The sequence below is a fragment of the Pungitius pungitius genome, chromosome 2 (assembly GCF_949316345.1).
Source record: "Pungitius pungitius chromosome 2, fPunPun2.1, whole genome shotgun sequence".
Classification (NCBI taxonomy): Eukaryota; Metazoa; Chordata; class Actinopteri; order Perciformes; family Gasterosteidae; genus Pungitius; species Pungitius pungitius.
In genome coordinates this window covers 33,243,607-33,265,940 of record NC_084901.1, presented here as the reverse complement: position 1 = coordinate 33,265,940, position 22,334 = coordinate 33,243,607, and the positions used below count along the sequence as shown (strand labels likewise).

Genomic DNA, 22,334 nt, shown 5'->3' with positions numbered 1-22,334 from the left:
TGACCCGTTCACAACGTGCAGCGCCACCTGCCGCCGGCGCAAGGCGGCTGCAGCTTGTTATTTGCAGAACCTCGACCTCAACTTCCTCAAACGGTTTGAGATACGAATGATACGCACGTGGGCGCCAGGACCCCAGCAACGAAGTAGTCCACACAGCAGACACCACATCTCTGGGAAACTATTGGAAGTTCTGTTCAGGTTGTTCACATCTGTGCATGGGAAACCAATTGAACTTGCGCTTGTATCCAGTGTGTATTTGTATTTTACATATTGCACCTTACAGGAAACTACAGCATCTCACTGTGTGCAACTGGCCCCTTCAGGATGCACAATGGTGGTTAGTGTACTAATGTGAATAATATGATATTGCATTTTCATTTAGACTGCATACTCTTAATACAAGCTACAACTTGTATTATGGTCTTCTTATCCTACTGTCTCCAGAGGCTCACAGACTCAGTGCCACTGAAGTTGCTGCATCAGTAAACAATAAACCCCTATTGGATAATTATCAATCAGTAAATTGCGATGAGTTAACGTACCGTTAATAAGGAATCGATGGGTATATATACATGCAATAAAAAAGCAAAATCAAGCAAATAATCAATTAATTAGAAAAGAAGGGAGCTTAGAGTCTTTTTTAAGAAGTCACTTACATTAAGATTTTTTTCTCCAGAAAAGCGAGGTATATTTGTTACCTCAAGACAGCCAGTTCATACTTATGCCTCTTTTATCTGAAAAAATATGAGAGGTCAAAAAGTGCCTGGAAGGAGAGGAAGTAGGGTAAGGCAGACTATTACTGTGTGCAAAGGGATAATAACTCTGCAGAGTGCTTCAGGTCTGTAGTGTTTGCTTTCAAGGCAATCCAACAATGCATATTCTGAGACAGCAAATTCTCTGGCTGGTTTGCAAAATGACACATCCCAGGAACAATGTTTGGATACCAGATGCACGCACATCTGTTGAGAAGATAAATGACTAAAATCAAAATGTCTTAATTTACCAGACCAATTTGTAGATGCAAAACAACACAATTTATCAATTTAGCGTTACGCTCAACTGGGACCCATATACTCTTATTATGGAAATTCCACCCTTTCCGGAAGATATAATCTAAAAAGGGAGTAGCGCACGGACGGGAAATGAAGTGAGGACAAGAGGCTTGGAAATTGGCTGTAATGAGAGGATGAGTGAGATGAATAAGAAACAGGGTTTAGAGCACATATGGGATGAGAATAATCCCCAAGCGAGGACCAGGGAATGGACTTCTGTATACAACAAAGATTCACTCAAATCTATTTAATTGTAATAAAGAAACATAGCACATACATCCTCATAAAATTATCCAAATTTTAATCTAATAATACGAAATATCTATCTACACTCCCATGATAAGTAATCCACACAACTTTTCAATTTCATGCATAATATTAGCATTAAAAAAATCATATCACAGAAACAGAGATGAGTGCTGTAGCTCCAAATCACCCCCCGGTTTAAATCCCACTCATTCCCCTGCGGCTGCTTAGCAACCCCTCTTCAGCACAATACTCTGAATTAACAGAGTAAAGCGTGACCGCTGCTCCCTCAGAAACCACGAGTCAAGGGTGCGTTCCCATCATCAACGCTTTCTCTCAGCACTGCAGCAAATATCAAGCTTCAAAAAATACAAACAAAGCAACAAATAATCCGTAAAGCAAACATGGGTCGCAGATCAGTGAGAATGCTGCTCGACCTCAGGACCCTTTTACTTCATAAATAAAACAAACTGGCCCATACTTTGTCCAGATTCCGCTCCTCAAACGCTTTTGAATGCATGTTTTGAGCTGGACATTGTTTATATGCAACACATACATGTACATGTCATGTATGTCATATGATGACATGCATTGCCAAGCCTTCAGTTATAAGCTCTATTTCTCATCAAACTGAATTCTTCGCTTTATGTCTCAGGTAAAGTGATGGCAAGTTCACCCAGAACCTCAACGAGAACACTCATCACATGCCCCATGTCCTCCTTCTATAGTGGAGAAATAATGACTCAGTAATGAGGGTTCCTATTTCTGAGTTTCTTTATACTGAGAAAACCGCAAGGAACATGCCCTTTATCGTGGGAAACGGGCCTCGCATTGCGTTACGTTTACTTTCAAAACCCATAGTTGCGTACAATTTAGAGATAGCAACCAATTTATTGATGTTTACTCTTGAATCACTATTTGGGGGTATTAAGAGCCTGAGGGCGGGCTGAGATCTGTCCGTGGTGCTGAAATAGGAATTCCCTCGTTCAAGAATAGGAAGAGATCCATTTTCGCATTGAGCCACATTGTTCTGGGTGTTGGAAGTGACACTGCTGCTTGAATGTTTCTATCTGATACAGAGGAGTGCCACAAGGATTGACATCATGTCAATATTTGAACCGTTGTCTGCGATGAAGGAGTTAAGAAGTATAGTGGCATCCTGCAGTTCACCAGCTGAATAGCAGTGCCGACGAGTCTCTGAGCAAGATGGGACCTAACCCATCACCCATCTCTGTGGATAACGCGTCAGCTAAAAGCATTAAATGTAAATGCGAAAGCCTCTTTGAAGACTCAGAAGAAGGGATTAAATCCGCAAAATCTGCATTAGACCCGAATCCTCTCCGCCAGCTGCACGCCGCTCGCAGCTGCCTCACAATTTCACGAATCAGTCCGTTTAATGCCGATCTTCTGTAAATGTCATTTTCCTTTAAGATGATGTAAGACATTACTTCATGGGACGATTTTCACTCTCTCTCTCTCTCTCTCTCTCTCTCTCTCTCTCTTTTGTTTTTTTTTCTCTCGCATTCTCTGTCGCGCACAGCTTGGAGCAACATTTGGTTTAACACCGGAACAAACGTTTCCGCGCTCAGCAGTTTTGGGGAGATGCGTGTGCACAGGAGTCGCACCTTCACCCTCCTCTCTTTAAGCAACCTCGGACCACGCTTCAGCATCCGAGTTGTCCGGAGCGACGCTTGGTAGCAGAATGACGGGATGCACGCACCCTCTTCAAATCATTTTGGGCTGATTAAAGCAGACACCAGACGCAGGACGGCGGAGCTTTCGCCAGAAAACTTAGATAAACGAAGAAGAAAATTGTTATGTTTTTTTTACTTTTGGGAAATTTCAGAGAAAAGTGAGAATTGCATAGCTTTAAAATCCCAGTAATGACCCAACGCAGTGGATGCGTGTAACATGATGCGCTCGCTGCTTTTATTTGCTTCTGTTCAAAAAGGACACACCGTGTGCAAGCACACTTACGCATGGGGTTAAAGGATGTACTGTGAGCACACCTTGTGAGTCTTTGTAATGGGACACTGGATAAAAGGACTGCAGCTTGATTCAAGACTATGCGTTTGGGTCTGAGGGCGTCAACACCATGCAGATAATCCCCACACTCTGAACTTCTGGGACGTTTGCGCTTCGTGATCGAGCCTCGGATTTCGTACAATATCTGGAAAAATGGCACTGAGCGAAAACTGCAAAACGCAACCTGCAAAAGAGCAAGTGTCGGTGCAAAATACTCCATCTGATGTAATTGAGTTAAACGTGGGTGGACAGGTATATTACACTCGCCATGCCACATTATCAAGCTTTCCAAATTCGTTACTTGGCAAGCTGTTCTCTAACAAGAAGGGGTCTTCAAATGACCTGTCCCGGGATTTTAGAGGGCGTTATTTTATTGACCGAGATGGCTTTCTGTTTCGCTATGTATTAGATTATCTTAGAGACAAGCAAGTTGTCCTCCCCGACCACTTCCCCGAGAGAGGAAGATTGAAAAGAGAGGCGGAATACTTTCAGCTGCCAGATTTGGCCAAACTTTTGTCGTCCGATGATTCCAAACTGTTACCAGACGACTTGTACAACAGCGACTTGGATGATGCGTCGCAGGGAAGCGACCAGAGATTTTACCCCTCTTACTCCTCGGACCGGAGGTATGGCTACATCACGGTCGCGTTCAAAGGCGTGTGCGCTGGTGGAGGCAGAGAAAGTCAAATTGATGTCAAGACGAAAAAGTTGTCGAAGATCTTCATCAGCAGTAGGATTGGTTTGGCAAAAGAGGTATTTGGAGACGCCCTGAATGAGAACAGGAACTTGGACAGACCACCGGACCGCTACACCTGCAGGTTTTACCTCAAGTTTAGGCACCTGGAGAGGGCTTTTGACATGCTGTCAGAGAGCGGCTTTCACATTGCGGCCTGCAATTCGTCCCTGACTGCGTCCTCCATCGGTCATTACGCGGATGACAGGGTCTGGTCCAATTACGCGCAGTACATCTTCTACCGTGAGTCAGATTTATTCCTTTTTCTTGCTTTCCGGCGTGATGAGAGATAAGCTGGCGGCTTTGACCTCCAGAAATAATTACCATGCCAACAACCAAAAACACAACCAAAAGCCCAAGTGCCCTTTCTCACATAAGGGCATCCAGGCCGTCATAATGGTGTTGCATGCGAGACGGAAAGTGCTCTTTTCCCATTAATAAAATGGGGTAAAAAAGTTGAACCACACACATTTTCACAAGCATGAAAAACAATATTTCTAATGGTTTGGATTTAAAATGATTTGCAGAAACTGCTCCGTGTTAGCTCACTTGGTTCCAGCACATTCTTCTAAAAATTCTTGCATTCTGTTCTGGGGCCCGAGATAAGAGGCTAACTTGCCTCGGGCCTCAGGGAAGTTGAGTCACATTGCTGCTACACTTCAAGTACACATGCGTCATGCGTAAACATTATAACCCAACTGCTGATGGGTTATGAATAATATAACACCGGTGGGCTGCACACAATTCACATGAATGCTGCTACACATTCTCTTGAATCAGCATGGCTTTTCACTCGAAGACGACTTTGTTCATTGGCAAATGCCTTAATTAGCTGCAAATATGGCTCATCCCACTCTCTGTAGAGAAAGGAGTTGTACCATATGGCTAGTTAAAAAGCACTTTGTTCGTTATTCTGTAATGCTCCCTTTGGAAGAGCCCTGTTAGTGGGTCAAGGTTGGAGGTGCAGGAGGGCTGGGCTGAGGAATGACATGACATATGGTTTACCAATAGTGTTCTAAATACAGGTTAATTATGAAAGAGGGGGCTGCCTTGACTTCATCATCACAATCATCTAGCCAGGCTGGAGTTTCATTCCACTTTCTGGAGCACGGCATGTGGTGTAGGTGTTCATCCCTATCCCCAAAGAGGCAGTGCCCTTGGACAGAGACAGTGGAAGGAGGATATGAAGAAAGCTGAGGGACAGGGAGAAGCAGCACCAAGGAAGGACTGACGATATAAGAAAAAGCACAAAAAAACACAAGTTTAAATTTAAGGAAGCAAGCTGAAGGAGAGTGAAGAAGGGAGAGGTGGGAAGATGACGGAGAGAGCGGCTGAGAGACCAGGGAGTAAAAGTTGCATGAGACCAAGCCATGGGAAGAGAGAACTGAGGCAGAGAGAAGAGAGAGGGAGGGGGCTGCAAAAATAGATTAAAGTAAGTATCAGACAGAAAAGTTCATGGGGTCTGAGGGGGCGGAGAGGGAAGAAAACTGTTTGGTGGTGAGACACGGAAGAAGAGGGAGAGATAGGGGGTTTCCATTAAAGGAGAGAAGACAAGGTGAGGGTGAAAGGAAACACACATATAGATAGCGGGCATTGGGAGACAAAAGCCTAGTCAGGATGATGGATAGACACATCAGGGGCAGACATGCGTGAGAGCCCTGCCTTCACAGCAGCACAGCGGCTCGCATCCACTTTCAAGACAAATCCTCTAACCTGATTCTGAATGTGGGACACGGGCTGGCCTAGGGCAGGTAGTCCAAATGCATGTGCAAATGCACCTTTGAGGTTGGCACTAAGCAGATGTGCTTCATCGTTGTTTTCAGCAGAAGATTTCACCGCTCTAACACGACCTCGAACCAATCGAATCCCAGGGAAAGTAAGAAAGTTAAAAGGAGCAGTTTGGTGCACTAATTGATGGACTTTCTTCCAGCCTGTCAGTTCCTTGGACTGACCAGTGTTGCTCTTCCTGTTAAACACGTCAGTTGTTTTCATGCTCCACTCACTCTCCTCAATTGTGTGGACTCCCGTCAAAGTGCCAACAGTACATATTCCTTACTGTGTGATCGGTTGGATTCATACCATTAGTTTTTTTCTTAGGCTAAAACAAATGTGTCTTACATGCAAGAGGTGTCTGAGCAACATTTTTAGTTTTAGCAAACTAAAGTCAATATAAAAAGTCATTATCAATTGTGGTGTTTTTGAAGTTAGATACGAAGATGACCAGTCAAAGGTATCACAATCACAATTATGACGTAGCTATTGGGTTGCCATGATGATCTTTACTGGTTATTTGTCAAGCAGACATGCAGTTTGACTGCCATTATAGAGAGATTTTTTTATTTTTTTATGCGGTGACAAGAATATTTATGTAATGATTTACAACTCTAACTACTCAGTTGGTGTTTTTTATTGCTTATCCTCTCTGGGGCAAAGAGGAGCTTGTTGGCTAATTAAAAAGCAATCTGTGATCCCAAAATATGTTCAATGTCATGTGGGATAGAGATGCAATTAGAAAGATAAATGTTTACCTACTTTCAAGGCAATTTGAAACACAAGTCATATTTCAATTTAGAGATGGAAATTATTCGTCGTCGTGGACACAGCCTCATCATAGCCTGCTTCGACGTCACCTCGTCCACATCACAGAGGCAGAGCAAATCATCAGTGAACACTGGTACCGTCGACAGTTTCCATCCTAAGGTTTCATCTGAGACGCGTACGGTAAAGGCGGACCAGGCCAGGTTTGCTTTGTTAATACAAATGTGCAGTCTTCGTTTGGAGCCGTGAACGAGATGATGTGTGGCCATAATTGCTCCTGAACAATGGCCGCAAGGCGGCCGGGAGGAAGTAGGAGGGAAAGTAATCAATTGCTTGGATGTAATGGAGGAAAAGATTGGGCCGTCCCCGAGCTCCCGGAGAGCCTATTGCAGTGTGGATAGATTGCCGGTGCCTACGAATAATGGCTGGCGCTCCCATGAATAACTGGTACACAGAAGAGCAGGGGCAGGAGGATGGTCAGAAGAAGAAAGCGCCTTGTGCACCTCATCAGTTCATGTAGACCAACTGCATCACATTGGGAGTAAATTTGAGCTTATTGAACTGCAGATGCAAAGGGAAAACACATTTATTCACATTTATTCAAAACCATCGTTATTTGATGCCCAATGCCCTGAATTTTAAGGTGTCTTGCAGGTCATTTTCCAAACAGTCCCTAGGAACTTCATTACCAAGTGATGATAATGCAATTTTGACAAACAAAAAGACTAAACAAGAATTGATGGATTACCCACATTAAGTCATTTGCAGTTGCAATGTTGAAAAGTTAACCCTTCAATCCAAACATAAAATTCATACAACCTCCATGTTCCTTTAAAATAACAAATACAGTTAGAACAGAGTTCACTTACATTTTTTGACATAATTTGAATACCGTCTGTTTCTATCGCCGGCTCTTCCACTTCTGTGCTCTACAGCTGAAGAGAGCGGGAATAACAGCTCTTACCATTTGACATCCAACACCTTAATGATCCTCCCAGAGACCGTTAATGGCTACTTAGATGGTGCAGCTCACATTGTGGGTAGGCCCGAGTGTTTCCCGAAGACACGCTCCTGTGTGTTGGCATGCGGCAGGTCATGAGGTAGTGATTGTGATGGCGCTGGGGCTGTAGACTATGGGAGTAAGTATGTCCCGAAGAATTGATATATTTTGAGGGAATGATGCAGAAATAAAAGGGGAATCAGATGCTTGAACATTGAGTTCTCTTTCCTTAGACGTCACTCTTGAATATCATCTTGACAGGGGGAGGGTCGGGTGAGGCCCTTCGTCTTTCCTGCAGCCTCTGCAGGGAGGCCAAGAGCTCGGTGTGTACCCAGGACACCTTCGTCGCTGTTTCCCCCGTCTCATCTCGCTTCATCAGTGCTTTTAGCCTTGGAGGGGTGTAGGCAGGGAGGGAACAGGCCCGTAGGCAGAGGCTGTTTTAGACATTTCACTCCGTCTAAGTTGCTTGTTCATCGCCCTGTGGGGGACCCGCGCGGCGGGGCAGCCACCCTGTGACTCTGCGAGGGGACAACACCCTCTTGTCATTGACAATTAGCCACTGAAGCTTTCACTCTCGTCACAGAGAGCAGGTCAGTCTACGTGGGAGTGAGAGTGTCCTTGAATTATCATGTAAAACTTGTTGGGTCACCCAGTCCGTCTCTCTCCAGCTCTCTCTCGTCACTGCCGGAGCAGGTCATTAATATTGACAAATCCAATTTTATGCAAATATTACAGACAATATTATACCATGCGAGAGGATGGCTGTAGCTAAACTGCTGAAGTGATACTTTCATAGCAAATAGGACTTGGTGAAATGGATTTCCATCACCCTGTAAGGACTGTCACTGCTTTTGCAAGACAAGCCTTTCTCTTTGCTGTAAGGACACGCTGCCCTAATTTGTGAGCTAACAAGCATGTAAACTACACTCCTCCTGAGGCGGATGCAAGCTAAACAATATTTGTGGGAGCTGGAGAATACAACAGTGTGTCTAAGATCAGAGCTTCTCCTGGCAAATTACTTTTACTCCATGAATTCAACTGCCAGAGAATATCAACCCTAATGTACAGTTGTAGGTTGAAAAAGTACTTTTGCAAGACCCCAAATTCCATCAAAATCGAGGTCAGAGAATATTATAGTGGACCTGCAAGCTGGAGGAATTGGTCTTATTGTGCGGCAAAAGAAAGTCTCTCGTCGGTTAAATGATGGTGAATTAGGATTGTAGCTGGTTGTCAACATCACTACGGTTACAGAGAGGTGTCCATTTTTGGTGTGGAAATAGGCTTCCATAGTTTTGTGCATGTACAATTCTCAAAAGAGTTCAGAAGAATCCAGCAGATACCATGTTGCGAGCAAAGAGGTCTCAAAAGCGAGCAAATTACAAAAATTGAAAATCCTTTGCTTGCAACTCTTTCGCGCTGGTGTTTTGACACTGATTTGCCTTTATACGTTTTGTGTTAAAGTTATTTTCTTTGATTTAGATTGAGGACAGAGTTCACATCAAAAGCAGACAGCTTTGGGTCACTCAAGTGCAAATCTGAAATAAATCGCATAATGGCTCCTGGCTATGTACAATAACAAAATGAAATTTCTGAGTGATGAGTCTTTCTTGTTCCTTCTTATATTTTTGCCTCTCTGGAAGCAAAGAGCTGCTCAAACATCAGAGAAATAATCCTCACACACCCTTAATTGGGGATGGGCAAAAATAGAATACATTGTGATACAAAATACCCCACAAATAAACAAATAAATACAAAATACTGGTGCCAGAAAATATAGAAAATACTTTTTTTCTGTTTTTTCTGTTTCCTCACAATTTGGTACAGCAAAGCATTAGAGTCTTGTTTACAGACAGAAGGACTGAAATGCAAAAAAAAAAAAATAAACTGTATTTTAACTGAACTGTCAAATGTCAAATGGAAAACAGGGACCAGGAAGCAAGGCACAAGACACAAGGGACACACATTGGGGAAGTGTGGTAATAGATATTTAACATTTATATTTAACATTTACATTTATATTTAACATTTATATATAACATTTAACATTTACATTTAGATTAAATATTTATATTATTTAACAACTTTGTGTTACTGCCAAACATTGTACTTGGAAAAGTTGTTGCATGTATTTACATGCATTTGTCTCTAAATGTTTGAAAAAGTGACACATGAATATTGTCCTGCTTATTTGTTCATATGGTAATGCTCAATGTACCGAAACTACGCAGAATTTTAGAACGTGCAACATTGTACAAACGGCGCCACAGAAGAATACATCATGGCAGGAGATAAAAAAAACTTTACTTAACTTGTCATACAGGGCAAGATCAGATGGTCAGACGTGTCTTGGTAAGGTTATCGGGGGTTATACAAGCCTCCGATCTCCCTATAGCTCGATACTCGACTGACAGGTCGACTCGTGACTGGCGCAGGGAGCAGCTGGAAGCAGCAGGGTTCAAACCTCAGTAGCTGTGTCCCATGTCAAAGTGTCCCTAAGCAAGACACCTAACCCATAACTGCTGCTCTCCCGCCAGCTCACTGCGAATACTGACAATAGTTTCCCCAGGGGATTAATAAAGGGTACTTTATTCTTCCTAGCACTGGCCTAGCCTAGGCAGCATGCTTGCACCATTAGCATGTTAGCGTTGATCGCTAGCTTGATATTATAACCTTTACGTGTATATCCATGTAGTCAGACCCAGACAGAAGTTATACGTCAAGCTAGTTGACATCTTGATAGATGATCTAAGTAAGTATTTTGAGTATTTTAAACAAAGATTAAATATGATTTTGTTATTTTGTTACAAATGACATTAGATTTTTTTTATTGGCCCCATTGAATTCAAATCACAAAATACTCAGAATCAATTGAAAAATGAAAATAGTGCCCATGTCTGCCTTCGATGGGTCTGTTTAGAAGCACAGAACAAAAACTCACGGCAAAATAGCCACTGACATTTGAATCTGTTTGTTAGAGCGCTGTGCCTTCAACCCCTATCATGTCCTACTTTTCTGCCATTTAAAACCTCTCAGCACATAACAATGTTACATTTTAATCCAATATCCCGGGACTTGAATTTCCACACAACTCTGACCCCTCACAGGCACGAGTACAAACATCCCGGCTTTCATTAGAGATGGGGAGGAGTTTGCGATTACTCCTCGTAACGGGCCTGCATACCTCTGTGCTGAACTCCACTCCCCCTCTCTGAGTTATTTATGAGAAGTGCCGTCTGGTCTGAGGAGCAGCCATAGTCTTTTAATGGGGTTGCAATATGATCCATGAGACAGGCTGTAGATCCCTCTAAAAAACACAATCCAATCCACGGCTTCCCTGAAAAGGTACCAAAGGGTATTGCACACACCCACTTGTTTAAGCGGGCCAGAGAAGGACTGCATTTCCTGACACAGGCTCTTAGTCGTTTCCTGTCTTGGCCTCGCAAGGGGACAACGAAGCCTGACACCAAGCCTCTTTTGTCCAAAACACCGCTTGTGCTCTCGTTCACGACACACACAGATTTCTATATTCTTGTCTGTCCATGTTTTGTTTAGAAACATGACATGCCCAGTTCCTTCTCTGCCTCATCAGAGACTTCAACAGAGAGGGCCTGCATCGTCTAAAAATTTGATGATGCTATTATTGGGTGTTGGCTAGTTTCCTAAACGGGATGGCCCTCTGGTGTACAACAACCATCCATTTAGAAACAATGCTCTGCCTGATCTTCCGCACTAAAGCGCCTGCATCCATTTGCCTGGTGCGACACGTCGGCTGGATTCAGCTTGATTCCTTTTCTGCGGGAGGAAACTGGCGCACTGATTGGCCCTTTTACTCATGGATTAGCCGTTAGAAAGCTGTTAGTGACTCTCTTTACGATCAGTTGAACACAATCATCCCACTAGAAATATGGTCATTATTACAGTGGGTGCAGAGAGGTTAAAATCCCCCTTCAACTCTGTTCAGCATAAATTGATGCAAGCACTGGGATGAGGTAATGGACAAATGCATCATTCGCCTTGAGATATCATCGCCTTTGAGTCTGTATCATCACATTTGAAAAAGGCATTAAGATGTATTAGCTGCCTGTGTGCAACAGGACATATTTATCATATACTGCTATTTATGTTACATTGAGGACAAATTAGGGTGAAGAGGCAGAATCTCGTGTTACTTGGTTGAGTGACTGTGTAAACCTCAAGATTGGAGGTCAGGACACCAGCGGGTACATCTGTTTAACTGACCCAGTTCTGTTACCAAACTAGGACGAATTATTCTTTGTCAACTCACCTTTTCTACTTTGCTGCCTCACTAAAGATATAAAACACCCTGTGGGGTCATTTGAGGGATCTTAAAACACGCCACCTACTAAATTCAAGGAAGTCGGGTAACAGTTCCAATGAGAAACTGCGACGCGTAAGCAAATAGTTTTGGCTCCAAGACAAGCTTCGCTTTGGGAAATGAGATCTTCTACGGAGTCGCACTGAGCCGCGCTGAGCTCTGGGGCCTCTCGTTATCTGAGGAAGCAATATGCACAGCCTCCAAGCCTCCTTGAAATTTAGCAATTAAATGTCAAAGTCAATAACATTCATGTTGTTACGTTTTTACCCCTCTAAATAAAGTCCCCCCACACACATTCATCTGATGTTTGTTCGGATAGATTTGCATGGCATTGAAACTGCTGTGTGGGTAATTGTCAGCATTTGCTCGATCGGTGCAACTATTTCTTTTGATCACAGCTGGAATCTGTCACCATACAGACAGCTGGGACATTGGTTCACAGTGCATTACTCCATGAAGAAGCATTGAGCTGCAGGAGAATGTGTACTGCCTGTGTTCAAAACAAGGGAGCAATGCGTCTCTGTGCTTTGTTTCCTAGGTGGGCCCTCGAGGTGGGCGTCCTCCCACTGTGAATGCTGCTGCAAGAGCCACAAAAGCGAGCGCGAAGGAGAGAGCGGCACCTCCTTCAACGAGCTCTCCACCTCCTGTTCTGAGACCCAGTCGGAGGCCAGTTCCCCGCAAGGAACCGTGATCTGCGGCCCCGTCCGCCGGCGCCCCAACGTCCAGACGCTGGACCGCCCGATGCCCAAAGGATCAGCTCACATGCTGCATCAGGCGGAGATGCGCCGCAAGACCGACGTGCTCAGGGTCAGAACCTTCGGCGTTCGAGATCGAGAGGCTGCAAAGAGGAAAGCTCAGAAGCAGAAGATGACTCCAGCACAGGAGCTGGAGAAATGCATCCAGGACTTCCGGCGCATCAGGATTCCTGATCGCTTTCCGGAGAGGAAGTACATGTGGCAATCCGAGCTCCTGAGAAAGTACCGTCTCTGAAATGAGGGTTAGAAAGAAGGTGGCGGTAGTCATCGCGTCAACTCGATGGAGTGAATCCACTGCATAGGCAATACATTGCACCTTCTAAGGGACATACCGTATTTAAAGAAGAAAAAAAAAAGGACACTGCCAGCATGATTAGCTGAGCACACACAGTACAGAGCAGTGGGACACATTGATTTTTTAGGTATGCACCTTGTTGTGTGTAATAAGCACATTGTGTGAATCAGGTGACTCCTGTTGGGGGTCAACCAACCTTAACCCCGCTCTCTCTTCAGAGAACTGACTACTATATCACTATTAAAGCAACAAAGCAACCTCAGGGCAACATTGTTTCCATTCCATCAACGTATCTCACACTGTATGTGAAAATGTCCACAGGAGCTGGTTTTTAAAAACGGACGTACCGAAATGGTGCTGTGCGTTGGCAATGGATTATCACTTTACTCCACCGATAACACACACTGCATACATCATAGTAGGCTTTGATATTTCACATTGGCACTGCATGTCATCTCACCCTTAGCATTAGTATGCACTATGAAACAAACTTTCAAATTGACTGTTTTTGTGTGATGAGTAAAAATGGTGTGTTCCAACTGGGGCTCACTTAAAGGAAAGCACTGCCTAGATCTTCTTGCCATTGTAAAATGATGTCCATTGTTGTCATTATGTGTTGGATAGATGATGTTGTGTAGGTAGAGTGTATGCTTTTGGCTATTTGACTTGATTGTAAGTGTGCAAAAAAGCTAATAAATGGGTTCAAATTGAATTTATTCTTAGTAGGCCTGCAGTCTGAGTCAACCTTGTAATCTTCAGTAAGCTACAATTACAACGAACATGGAAATTATAGTTTTAAAAAAAAATATGGGTTATTCTCATAATTGGCCTGTCAACCAAACTCACCCCTAACAGAAATAGCCCAATGACAGACGTATCCACCCTACTAAAAAGGCCTGACAAGCTTTAACTATGGCTTTCTTTAATCTACATGCTCAGGTGGTCTTCACAGTGCTACAATTAGATCAATACACCCAAGAGAGAAGAAAAGATCAGGAGAATAAGGAATGGATTATATTGTGTTTACCTGCTCAAGCTGTCGGAGGTAATACAGTGTTAGGCACCTTATATTTGACGATACATTAAGAAAAGGAAGCATAAACAATAAAATCAATATTTCTCTGGTCTGAGGTGACAGGATTAGTCATATTAACAAAATCATTTGGATTAAAACCATTAATATTCTTCAGTCTATGTAGAAAACAAAAGCATCTTGCAACCCCACACAAAAACTGGCATCATTGAAGAAATGAAATAGATCCCTCCTTGTTGACATTTCAATGTGTGTCTCATCCTCTTGGAACTATTTCAAAGAAACAGGAAGAGAACCATAACTGTGCATCACAAGCCCCATTTACAGAGAGCACTATTTATAGCCGATGCATTTTCGCAGTGTGGCCACGTTGCTTCCATAAGGAGCGAGGCTCGGGGACCAAATTCCTGCAACTCCCAAAACGGCTTTGTGATGGTTGATAAAGAGCTGCTTCTCGCTAGAGACGGAAACAAAGCCATCGTCACAAGTTCAAAGGAACGAGCTTTGATATGGATTTGTGATACATTGGGCTCCATGTGCACAAATGCATATGACAGTAACAAGATTGTGGGAAATACAAACCCTTCTACGTTTGCCACTGACGGCATGAATGTAAACTGAAACCTATACGCCTGGTAAGAAAATACAGCAACCCATATGTTACAAAAAAGACATAAACAAATATCTTAGTGCGTTTAAATGTCTTCATTTAGCTGTTATTTTGTAGAAATATGGGTTAGGATGTGAATGGACTTCATTTTAGTCAAAGCTGCAATGGATTCTTCGCACAGCAGCAGAGAAAAAAATGCAAAACCTGGAAGGGGAAGGTGACATAATGAATTAGTCAGGGACATAGTCACCTTTCCATCCCTCTGCACCCTAAACCCATATCTCTTTCTCTCAGCCTCCATTGAGTAGGAACACAGCATGAAATCTCTCAATGCCCCTTTCCTCGTCTTTGAAAAGCAGATCCGCTTTGAAACGCCGCTTCGCCTCGCACTCTAAAACCTAAAAAATGAGAAATCAATGAATCTGTTTTTTGCACATCAAATACACGCCACGCCGAGGCGTAGCCGGACCTGGCAGGGCCCAGATGACCTTGCTGGCCTATCCCACAGAATCACCTGAAAGCAGCCGTCGCCACTCTGCTTCCCTTACAGATCAATAGCCTCTGATCTCGCCCTGGCCCTACAGTCTTTACAGACGGTCGATAGGAAGCATCCTCCTCTAGGATGCAAAGTAACATAAAATCCTCAATCAGAAAAACATCCCTGCCACCGCTAAACCGCCCTCAATCATCCAGCAGGGTTGCCGGCAGGCCTCGCATTTCCCACAAAAGCTTTGTTTAGCACGAGACAGGTCTGACAGGGTGATTACAGCCCTTGTGGTGGAAAATTACTGCAAAGCTTGAGAGTGGGAGAATTACCCTGCTTATCAGATATTAGGCAACCAGAAAAGAGTGTTATTCACACATGGAATAATGGAGGCGTGATGCAAAACCGAGCAAACGGGATTTCATTTTGTATACATTGAACATAAGGTTTAGGCTCTGTGTTATGCAAGACTTGGAAGACTTTAATTCCCTTTTGTGTAACGTTATACATCTGCGTGATAACCAGTGCTATTGTTCCAACGGGGGCGACGTGTGGAAGTACTCACCAAGTCGGGCATCAGGAACAGAAACCATGCACCTTTTCTTTTTCACGGGTTCTGTTTCTTACGGAAGGTCTCCATGAGTATCTGAGACCAACATGTTTTCCTGCTCACTCACCTCATTTTGGATGACTGACGTTTCAATATTGCAATTTTCACAAAAAAAAGACAAATGGCCATCATGTGCACAGTGGCTCAAAATGTTTTTGCCCGCCAAATGGTGGTTTGAATCATTTTTGGGGAAGACAACGCAATCCCAGCAAAATATTTTATTAATATGCACTTGAGTCACAATCCTGTGGCCCAGTTTTCCCATTTGTGTAACATCATTTAATTATTTGTTAAAAACATATTGCAAAGACGTTCATGACTGTTAACAGGGTCAATCTCTTATTTTTAAGCCGCATTGTGCTCAAAGCTGTGGGTTTTACTAAACCAACGCTGTGCTCTTTCATGAAGTGCCTGCAGGGATAGTAGTTAGAGGAATGGGAGCCAATTCATAGCCTGAGAGAACATTTGGGGTCTTACTCTGGCCTGATTCTGCCAAGTCCAATGTGTGGAAATACCGATGGAACATATTACAAATGAGTCCAGGGGAATAAATGACAAATCACAGTGAATGTCGTCCCCGTCACGCCCTGCAGGAAATTGGGAGCGATATCCTGCGTGGTGGGAAGACACACACACACACACACACACACACACACACACACACACACACACACACACACACACACACATGTGGACACAACACAGGCTCACAGGGAGTTACAAACCAAAACATTAAGTCTCTGGGCACCACTTCCTTTCATCTCATTCCTACTTCACCTCTGTTTCCTTTCTTCACTACACATCATGATTCAAGCTTTTAAAGTTCAAGCTTTTAAAAATGTATTTGAAAGTGCCATTATTACCAAAATGATCTCAACTTTAAAACTCTTTGCAGTCAGTCTGTGTAGCAAAAGATTACACTGAATTTACAGGATGGTTCTCCAAAACCACAAAGAACATCTTTTTTTATTTTACTGTAACGTACCGTGTTATCAATTCATGTATGAGTCGTCCCAATTTTGAGTAATCCAATATTTCTGCTTCCAACAGTACCACAAAGGCAAATACTTGTTAGTGTTGCTCAAAGCACTGAAATAATGTATTAAAAAATGCAAAGAAATATCTCTTTTACGTGTCCCAGTTCACCTGGAAAATATATGTCTCTGGCTTCTTTAGCACTTTCTACTAATGAAAGAGTACACGATTAGTTTTATAGATTATTCCAGATAACAAGGACTCCTGCAGTGACAGGTGTCAGTCAATAGTGCTGACTTCAGCAGTCACTGAGTCCAGTGAGTCTACCTCCTCCTCAGCGATCGGCTCACTGCTCGGGCGCCATGAGCACACAATCGTTTATCCCCGCAGACATCCGCCGTCAGCATTTCAGCTACTTATACGTACCGTCTTATCCGTGCAGCTCCACACATTCCTCTGGGATCCACCCAGCACTGCTGTGAGGAGGGGGGGGGGGGGGGGGGGGGGGGAATGCCAGGGTGCAGCGGAGAGGCCGGGCCACTGCCGTGCCGCGAGGTCAGTCGAGTGAACTTGAAGCTCCAGAGCATTTGTGCAAGTGTAGCTAATGTTTTTTTTTTTAATGCGTTTCCTCTTGTCAGCCGCAAGGAGGCTGATTTACGGCCAAAGTGTCTGCCGCTTGTCATTTTCCCCCTCATTAACCCATCCCTTTCTCAAGGACTGCTCCGGAGAATATACAGGCTCAATTAAGCCGTTCTGACCGGAAATCCCATTGCTCATAAATCACCTCCGAGGGCTACTGATCAGCACTGCTGGAACCACAGCACACAGCAGCTCACAGCGCCGTGTGTGCTTCTCAGCAGGCCACCACCTATTATCAATCAAAGGAATGGGACGGAGTGCATTGCAACGGATAAAAACATCGTGTGGTAAATCTCTAAGATAATCACTGCTGGTCTGTGAACTGTGGTATCAGACAACGAATACAGGTAAACAGTTATGATGTTATGGGACAATGGGCAAGGACTTGCACTTTTTATGTCCGTTAAGGGGCTGAAATGATGGGCAAGGAGCTTTTTATACGTTGAATCTTATGACAGAGTTAGGGTTATACAGGATATTTCACTTTTCTGTTCAGCCAGATTTTGTACAGTCAAAATGTGCTGCGATCAGCTAATGTGTTCAATGTGTTCGGCCTATTAAATAATCACTAGTGGAACATTGTCTTAACTCCTCCCAACATTTTCCAAGCGCTGCACAATTAGAATCTCGTACCTCGAGGTGTCGTTGCTTTATAAAACATCCTCGAATAGCTTAAGAGCACCAACCCTTTTTACCGTGTAAGCGAGATAAAGACTGTTCGCTGTTAATTTATTTCATGCCTTTTAACAAGGACCGAAGAAGAAAGCCTGCGCTGTATGCATTACAGAGCTATTACCGTACAAGCAAATAATCTCTAAAGTATTTGAGAATTCAATTAGACTGCGAGGCGAAAGATGGCCTTCAGGTTTAATGAAACAGATCAGAGTGTAAAATAACCTTAAAGCTAAAATGATCTATGTTGGAGAGTTGGTCTGCTGAATTTTCCGTAGTTTAAATTTCATTTTGGAGCGTCAGCCGTCTCAGCTGTAGGTGACTAGCATGCTGCTCAGAGTGAGCACAATTCTTTATTGTTCAATTCTCAATCTATTTTCATTGGTAATGGAACAGTATTAATGCCAAATACATTTATTTCATATGTACACTCAGTAAACAGAAGTTAACATCTCATTGTCTTGTTTCCAGTGCAGGACTTTACGAGCACCAGAGTATTTTTTACAAATCTGACGGCATTATGCATCCAAGAAACCACTGATGTTACATATGATGCATCCGGATTAATCTCCCAAAGATTAAGTGTAGCACGCAGATGGCGGGCATGTTGCATCCACATCGCTTGACCTGCCACCATTATTCTGTGATTATCAGCAGTGCACCACACATATCTACAGATTACTTAAAAGGACATCGGTCCTGAAAACATAACATTTGGGGAATAAAAGCGGCATGTGACTATTTCTACTGTTTCGCAACTGGGTGGGTAAAAATAAAGCATTAATGTTCTCGCGTCACAGAAGAATAATGGTCAAATGAAGTTGTAGTGCATAAACTAGAAAAATAAATCAATAAGACTACTGTGGAGGGACCAAGTGTGCACACATTCAGTCAAAGATACTCCTGTGCAAAACCAAAAATAATGCATCACACAGAGTAGGTCTCCCCATGGAAAGGATGTTATGGATAGAAACTTTAAAATGGAGAAAGATTAACATGGACTTTTGCTAAAAGGTGCTGTCTAGAGGTCATGCTACTTACACTTGGAGGCTATTTTAGATAGATGGGGAGAGCGATGTACACTTTATTCGACCCCAGGGGGATATTTGTGTGTTGCAGCAGGTACGGTTACATATTAAACATATGGAATATACTAAGTATTGCGTTTGGAATTCAAAAGAAACGGTCAGGTACTCAACCAAGTACCTATTCAAAAATCCTTAAAAGACACTGACATGGACTTGTGATATTTTTAATATCATGGCTGTGGCTCCCGTGTTATCACTTCTGTTTTTCACTGTGCAAAAAGTAAATGGCTGTTTCCAAGTGTAAAAGTGTAAACAACAAAAAGCCGTTGCAGAGGCTGTTTCTGTTGATGCAGGGAGCGTGTTAAAGACCCCTGTGCCCTCATTAATCTCTATTGGCCAATGTCACCTCTCAGAAAGAAAGGCCAGATTACTCCCATCCCCGACTTCACACTCTCATTTAGCCACAAACGTCAAGCCATTATTCAGCCTCCATAGGAAAGCCACAAAACAAATGGTATTTACCTCAAAAACTCATATTACCTCGGGTGGGTGGGTGGGGTGGGGGGGATGGGGGGGAGGGATATAGGAGGCCAAGAGCCGGGAAGGGGAGTGGGGTATAAACAAGAGTTTGAAACTCATCATGGGGCTGCAGCACCCTCACTGGCTCTGCCAGCGTCAGCCTGTCATCTGTCATCTGAGAACGTGACAAATGGCTGAATTGAGCCGGGGAAGGATTTGACACAGATTCCTGACATCACCATCTAATCCTCCAGTGGAAACGCCACGATGGCGTGGATTTGATTGCCATGGCACAAAGTCAAAAATAATCCTTCAGGACCTGAAAGCCTGGGTGATTGGTTTTGATTTTGATTGTGGCATTAAATCGTGGCCTGCTTCCACACCAAAGAATGACTGATTTACAAATTAGGCCACTGTTGATTAGTCACCCTCAGTCCATCACAGTCCTTTACACAATCAAACAGCTTACATGTGTAGTTATAACCTACAGCCTTCTTACACAGCTGAACCAAAGCCTCAATAGTAATACTGATTAAATCTTCCCTGACTATCATTTGCTTGAATGCCTCAGGTCTCATTTTGCTGTTTGGGTTTTTAAGTTACAAGGTTCAAGTAAGTGAAGTCAAGGTGAGAGCGCAGCGTGATACTGAGCTCTGTGATGAATCCACAGTTTGGGTGCCAGCCACGAGTCAGGGACAGGTCCGCTGAGCGATTAACTTCAGACGAAGGAGACCACAGACCTGGCCGAGCAGGAGCCGAAATCCTCGAGAGAATGGCGAGGAGACACCTCGCTTTCCACGGGATCGACTTTCGGGAGAACAACACGCCCAGTGGTTAGAAGTCTGAGTGTCAGTCTCATGCCGGACTACCTAGGAGAGCTGTTGTTAAAAGGAAGTCAGTATGAACAAATAGTATTCAGTTACTGAGTGTGTGCAAGCCGTTTGTTTGTGTGTGTGTGTGTGTGTGTGTGTGGGAGTGAGAAGGAGGCTGGAGCACATACGTGAAGCCCTCCAAGGGACTGGTGACATTTCCATGCAGATTACGTCCACGGTTCCACAAGACCCGGGATGTGCCATCTTGATGGCATTTACCTTAATCACTTCTGACACACTTTTCATCACTGCCACGACTCTCTCTCTCTCTCTCGAATAATGTCAAAGGACGATGGTGCTTGACTGGCAGAAGAACTTAACTAGTATTTTAATATTTCCACATGTAGATCTACCTTCCCAAATCAGTTCCCAAAGAATAGGATCTGGCTGCAGCGCTGTAGTGTGGATGGGTTTCTGTGTCTGAATAACGATGAGGCAGAGAGAGAAAGGCAGAGGTTGCATAACCTATTTTCAATGCTGCGAGTCTTTCTCCAAAATTGATACCAAGCAAACAGCGTGACACGTGTATCTGCTCACTGAATGGGAATCAGACACAAAAGCACATTAAAGGGTGATTGGGGGGGGTTTTGTTCCACAGGAGATGAGTGAAAGAAACGTGGCCAGTCGTTTCAGATGTGAATTATTTTCATCATCTACACACATGCGGCAGGCCACAATAATCATGTTACTGCGTTTACTTTGTGAAAGAGAATTTTCTTGTTCGCAGAATCTGGGGGGGGGGGGGGGGGGGGGCGATAAATAGAAGCTACTTTCTCATTCAGACGCCATGCAGCACACATGCGCCTGTTTGATTTTTTGCCCTTTATGGAAAAGAGCCACATGTTTGTCTGCATTTCGGTTTCCCTTTGAATTGAGGCTCTGCAGAATAACAATTTCTAAGCCTTTTAGGGTTAGTATTGCATAAGGTTAGCATTGCATAAAATCATGCATCCCTGACGTTCTTGTCTGGTGAGATGGAACACGTCACCTCTTCAATTCAGCAATTTTTGGACAACAAAGGTAAAAGCTACACTATCCCTCTTTTACACTGTATTGCCAAAGTACTACTTAGGCAACGCCAAAAATGACCATTGTCAGATGTCAGATGAAATGACGGTCTGTTCAGTTGGAATGGAGCTTTTCCTATTCTTATGTGTGAAAAGAGAACAAAGATAAAGCTCCTACAGTACAAAGGCAGGTTTGAAATCTCGCCAGCCATGGATCACAAATATGTTGGGCAGCCATTTAACGATCCTTTTCCAATATATATTACCATCCTTTTTACCACCAGATCGTATTTGGCTGGGATGGAAATCCTCAAATCATTGGGCCCAAGACTCAAAGGACTGCAACCTTCTCAGTACTGTGCCATACTGTGTCCTACTTTCCCATCAGGTTGGATAATGGACCATGGGGGGGGGGGGGGGGGGGGGGAGTGGTGTCCCGTTTCAGACACACAAGGCCAGGTACAGACACTAAAAAAAGTGGGAAGACGGAAAGAGAGGGCTAACAACAGCCACTCCGTGAGAGGGAGGAGAGCAAGAGGCCTAAAAAAGGGAGAGAGGGGAGACGCAAAGGTAGTCCCAAAGGAAGTGAAGAAGCAGCTGGCTCAGAGGTGTGCGCGTCCTATTTTTAGTTTTCCTCATGCGCATCTCCAACTCAAACAGCTGCTGTAGCATTTGTTCACCAAAAGACTTGACACGCCATTGTTCCTGCCGACAAACCACCACCACCCCACGTGACAGAAAAGCTCCAACTTTACTCTGACTCTGACAGGGAGCAGCACCGCTTCCCTCAGGCTCTGTTTTTAGTCACGTTGAGTTGACTTTTACGCAGAATCACAAAGGTGAGGTCAGGTCTAAAGACACGTGACCCAAAGTGCTGCTGATGCAAACCGCCTGCAGACTGACAG

General features: G+C 43.7%; 1 protein-coding gene across 1 annotated transcript; it reads left to right on the top strand.

Annotated features, from left to right (window-relative positions):
• The first annotated feature begins 2,475 nt into the window (after positions 1–2,475).
• LOC119211516 (BTB/POZ domain-containing protein KCTD16-like) lies at positions 2,476–14,211 on the top strand. The gene is made up of 2 exons (XM_037462487.2): positions 2,476–4,299; positions 12,469–14,211. The coding sequence occupies exons 1-2, from the start codon at positions 3,477–3,479 to the stop codon at positions 12,918–12,920; spliced, it is 1,275 nt and encodes a 424-aa protein (XP_037318384.2). The 5' UTR covers positions 2,476–3,476; the 3' UTR covers positions 12,921–14,211.
• Positions 14,212–22,334: the final 8,123 nt, after the last annotated feature.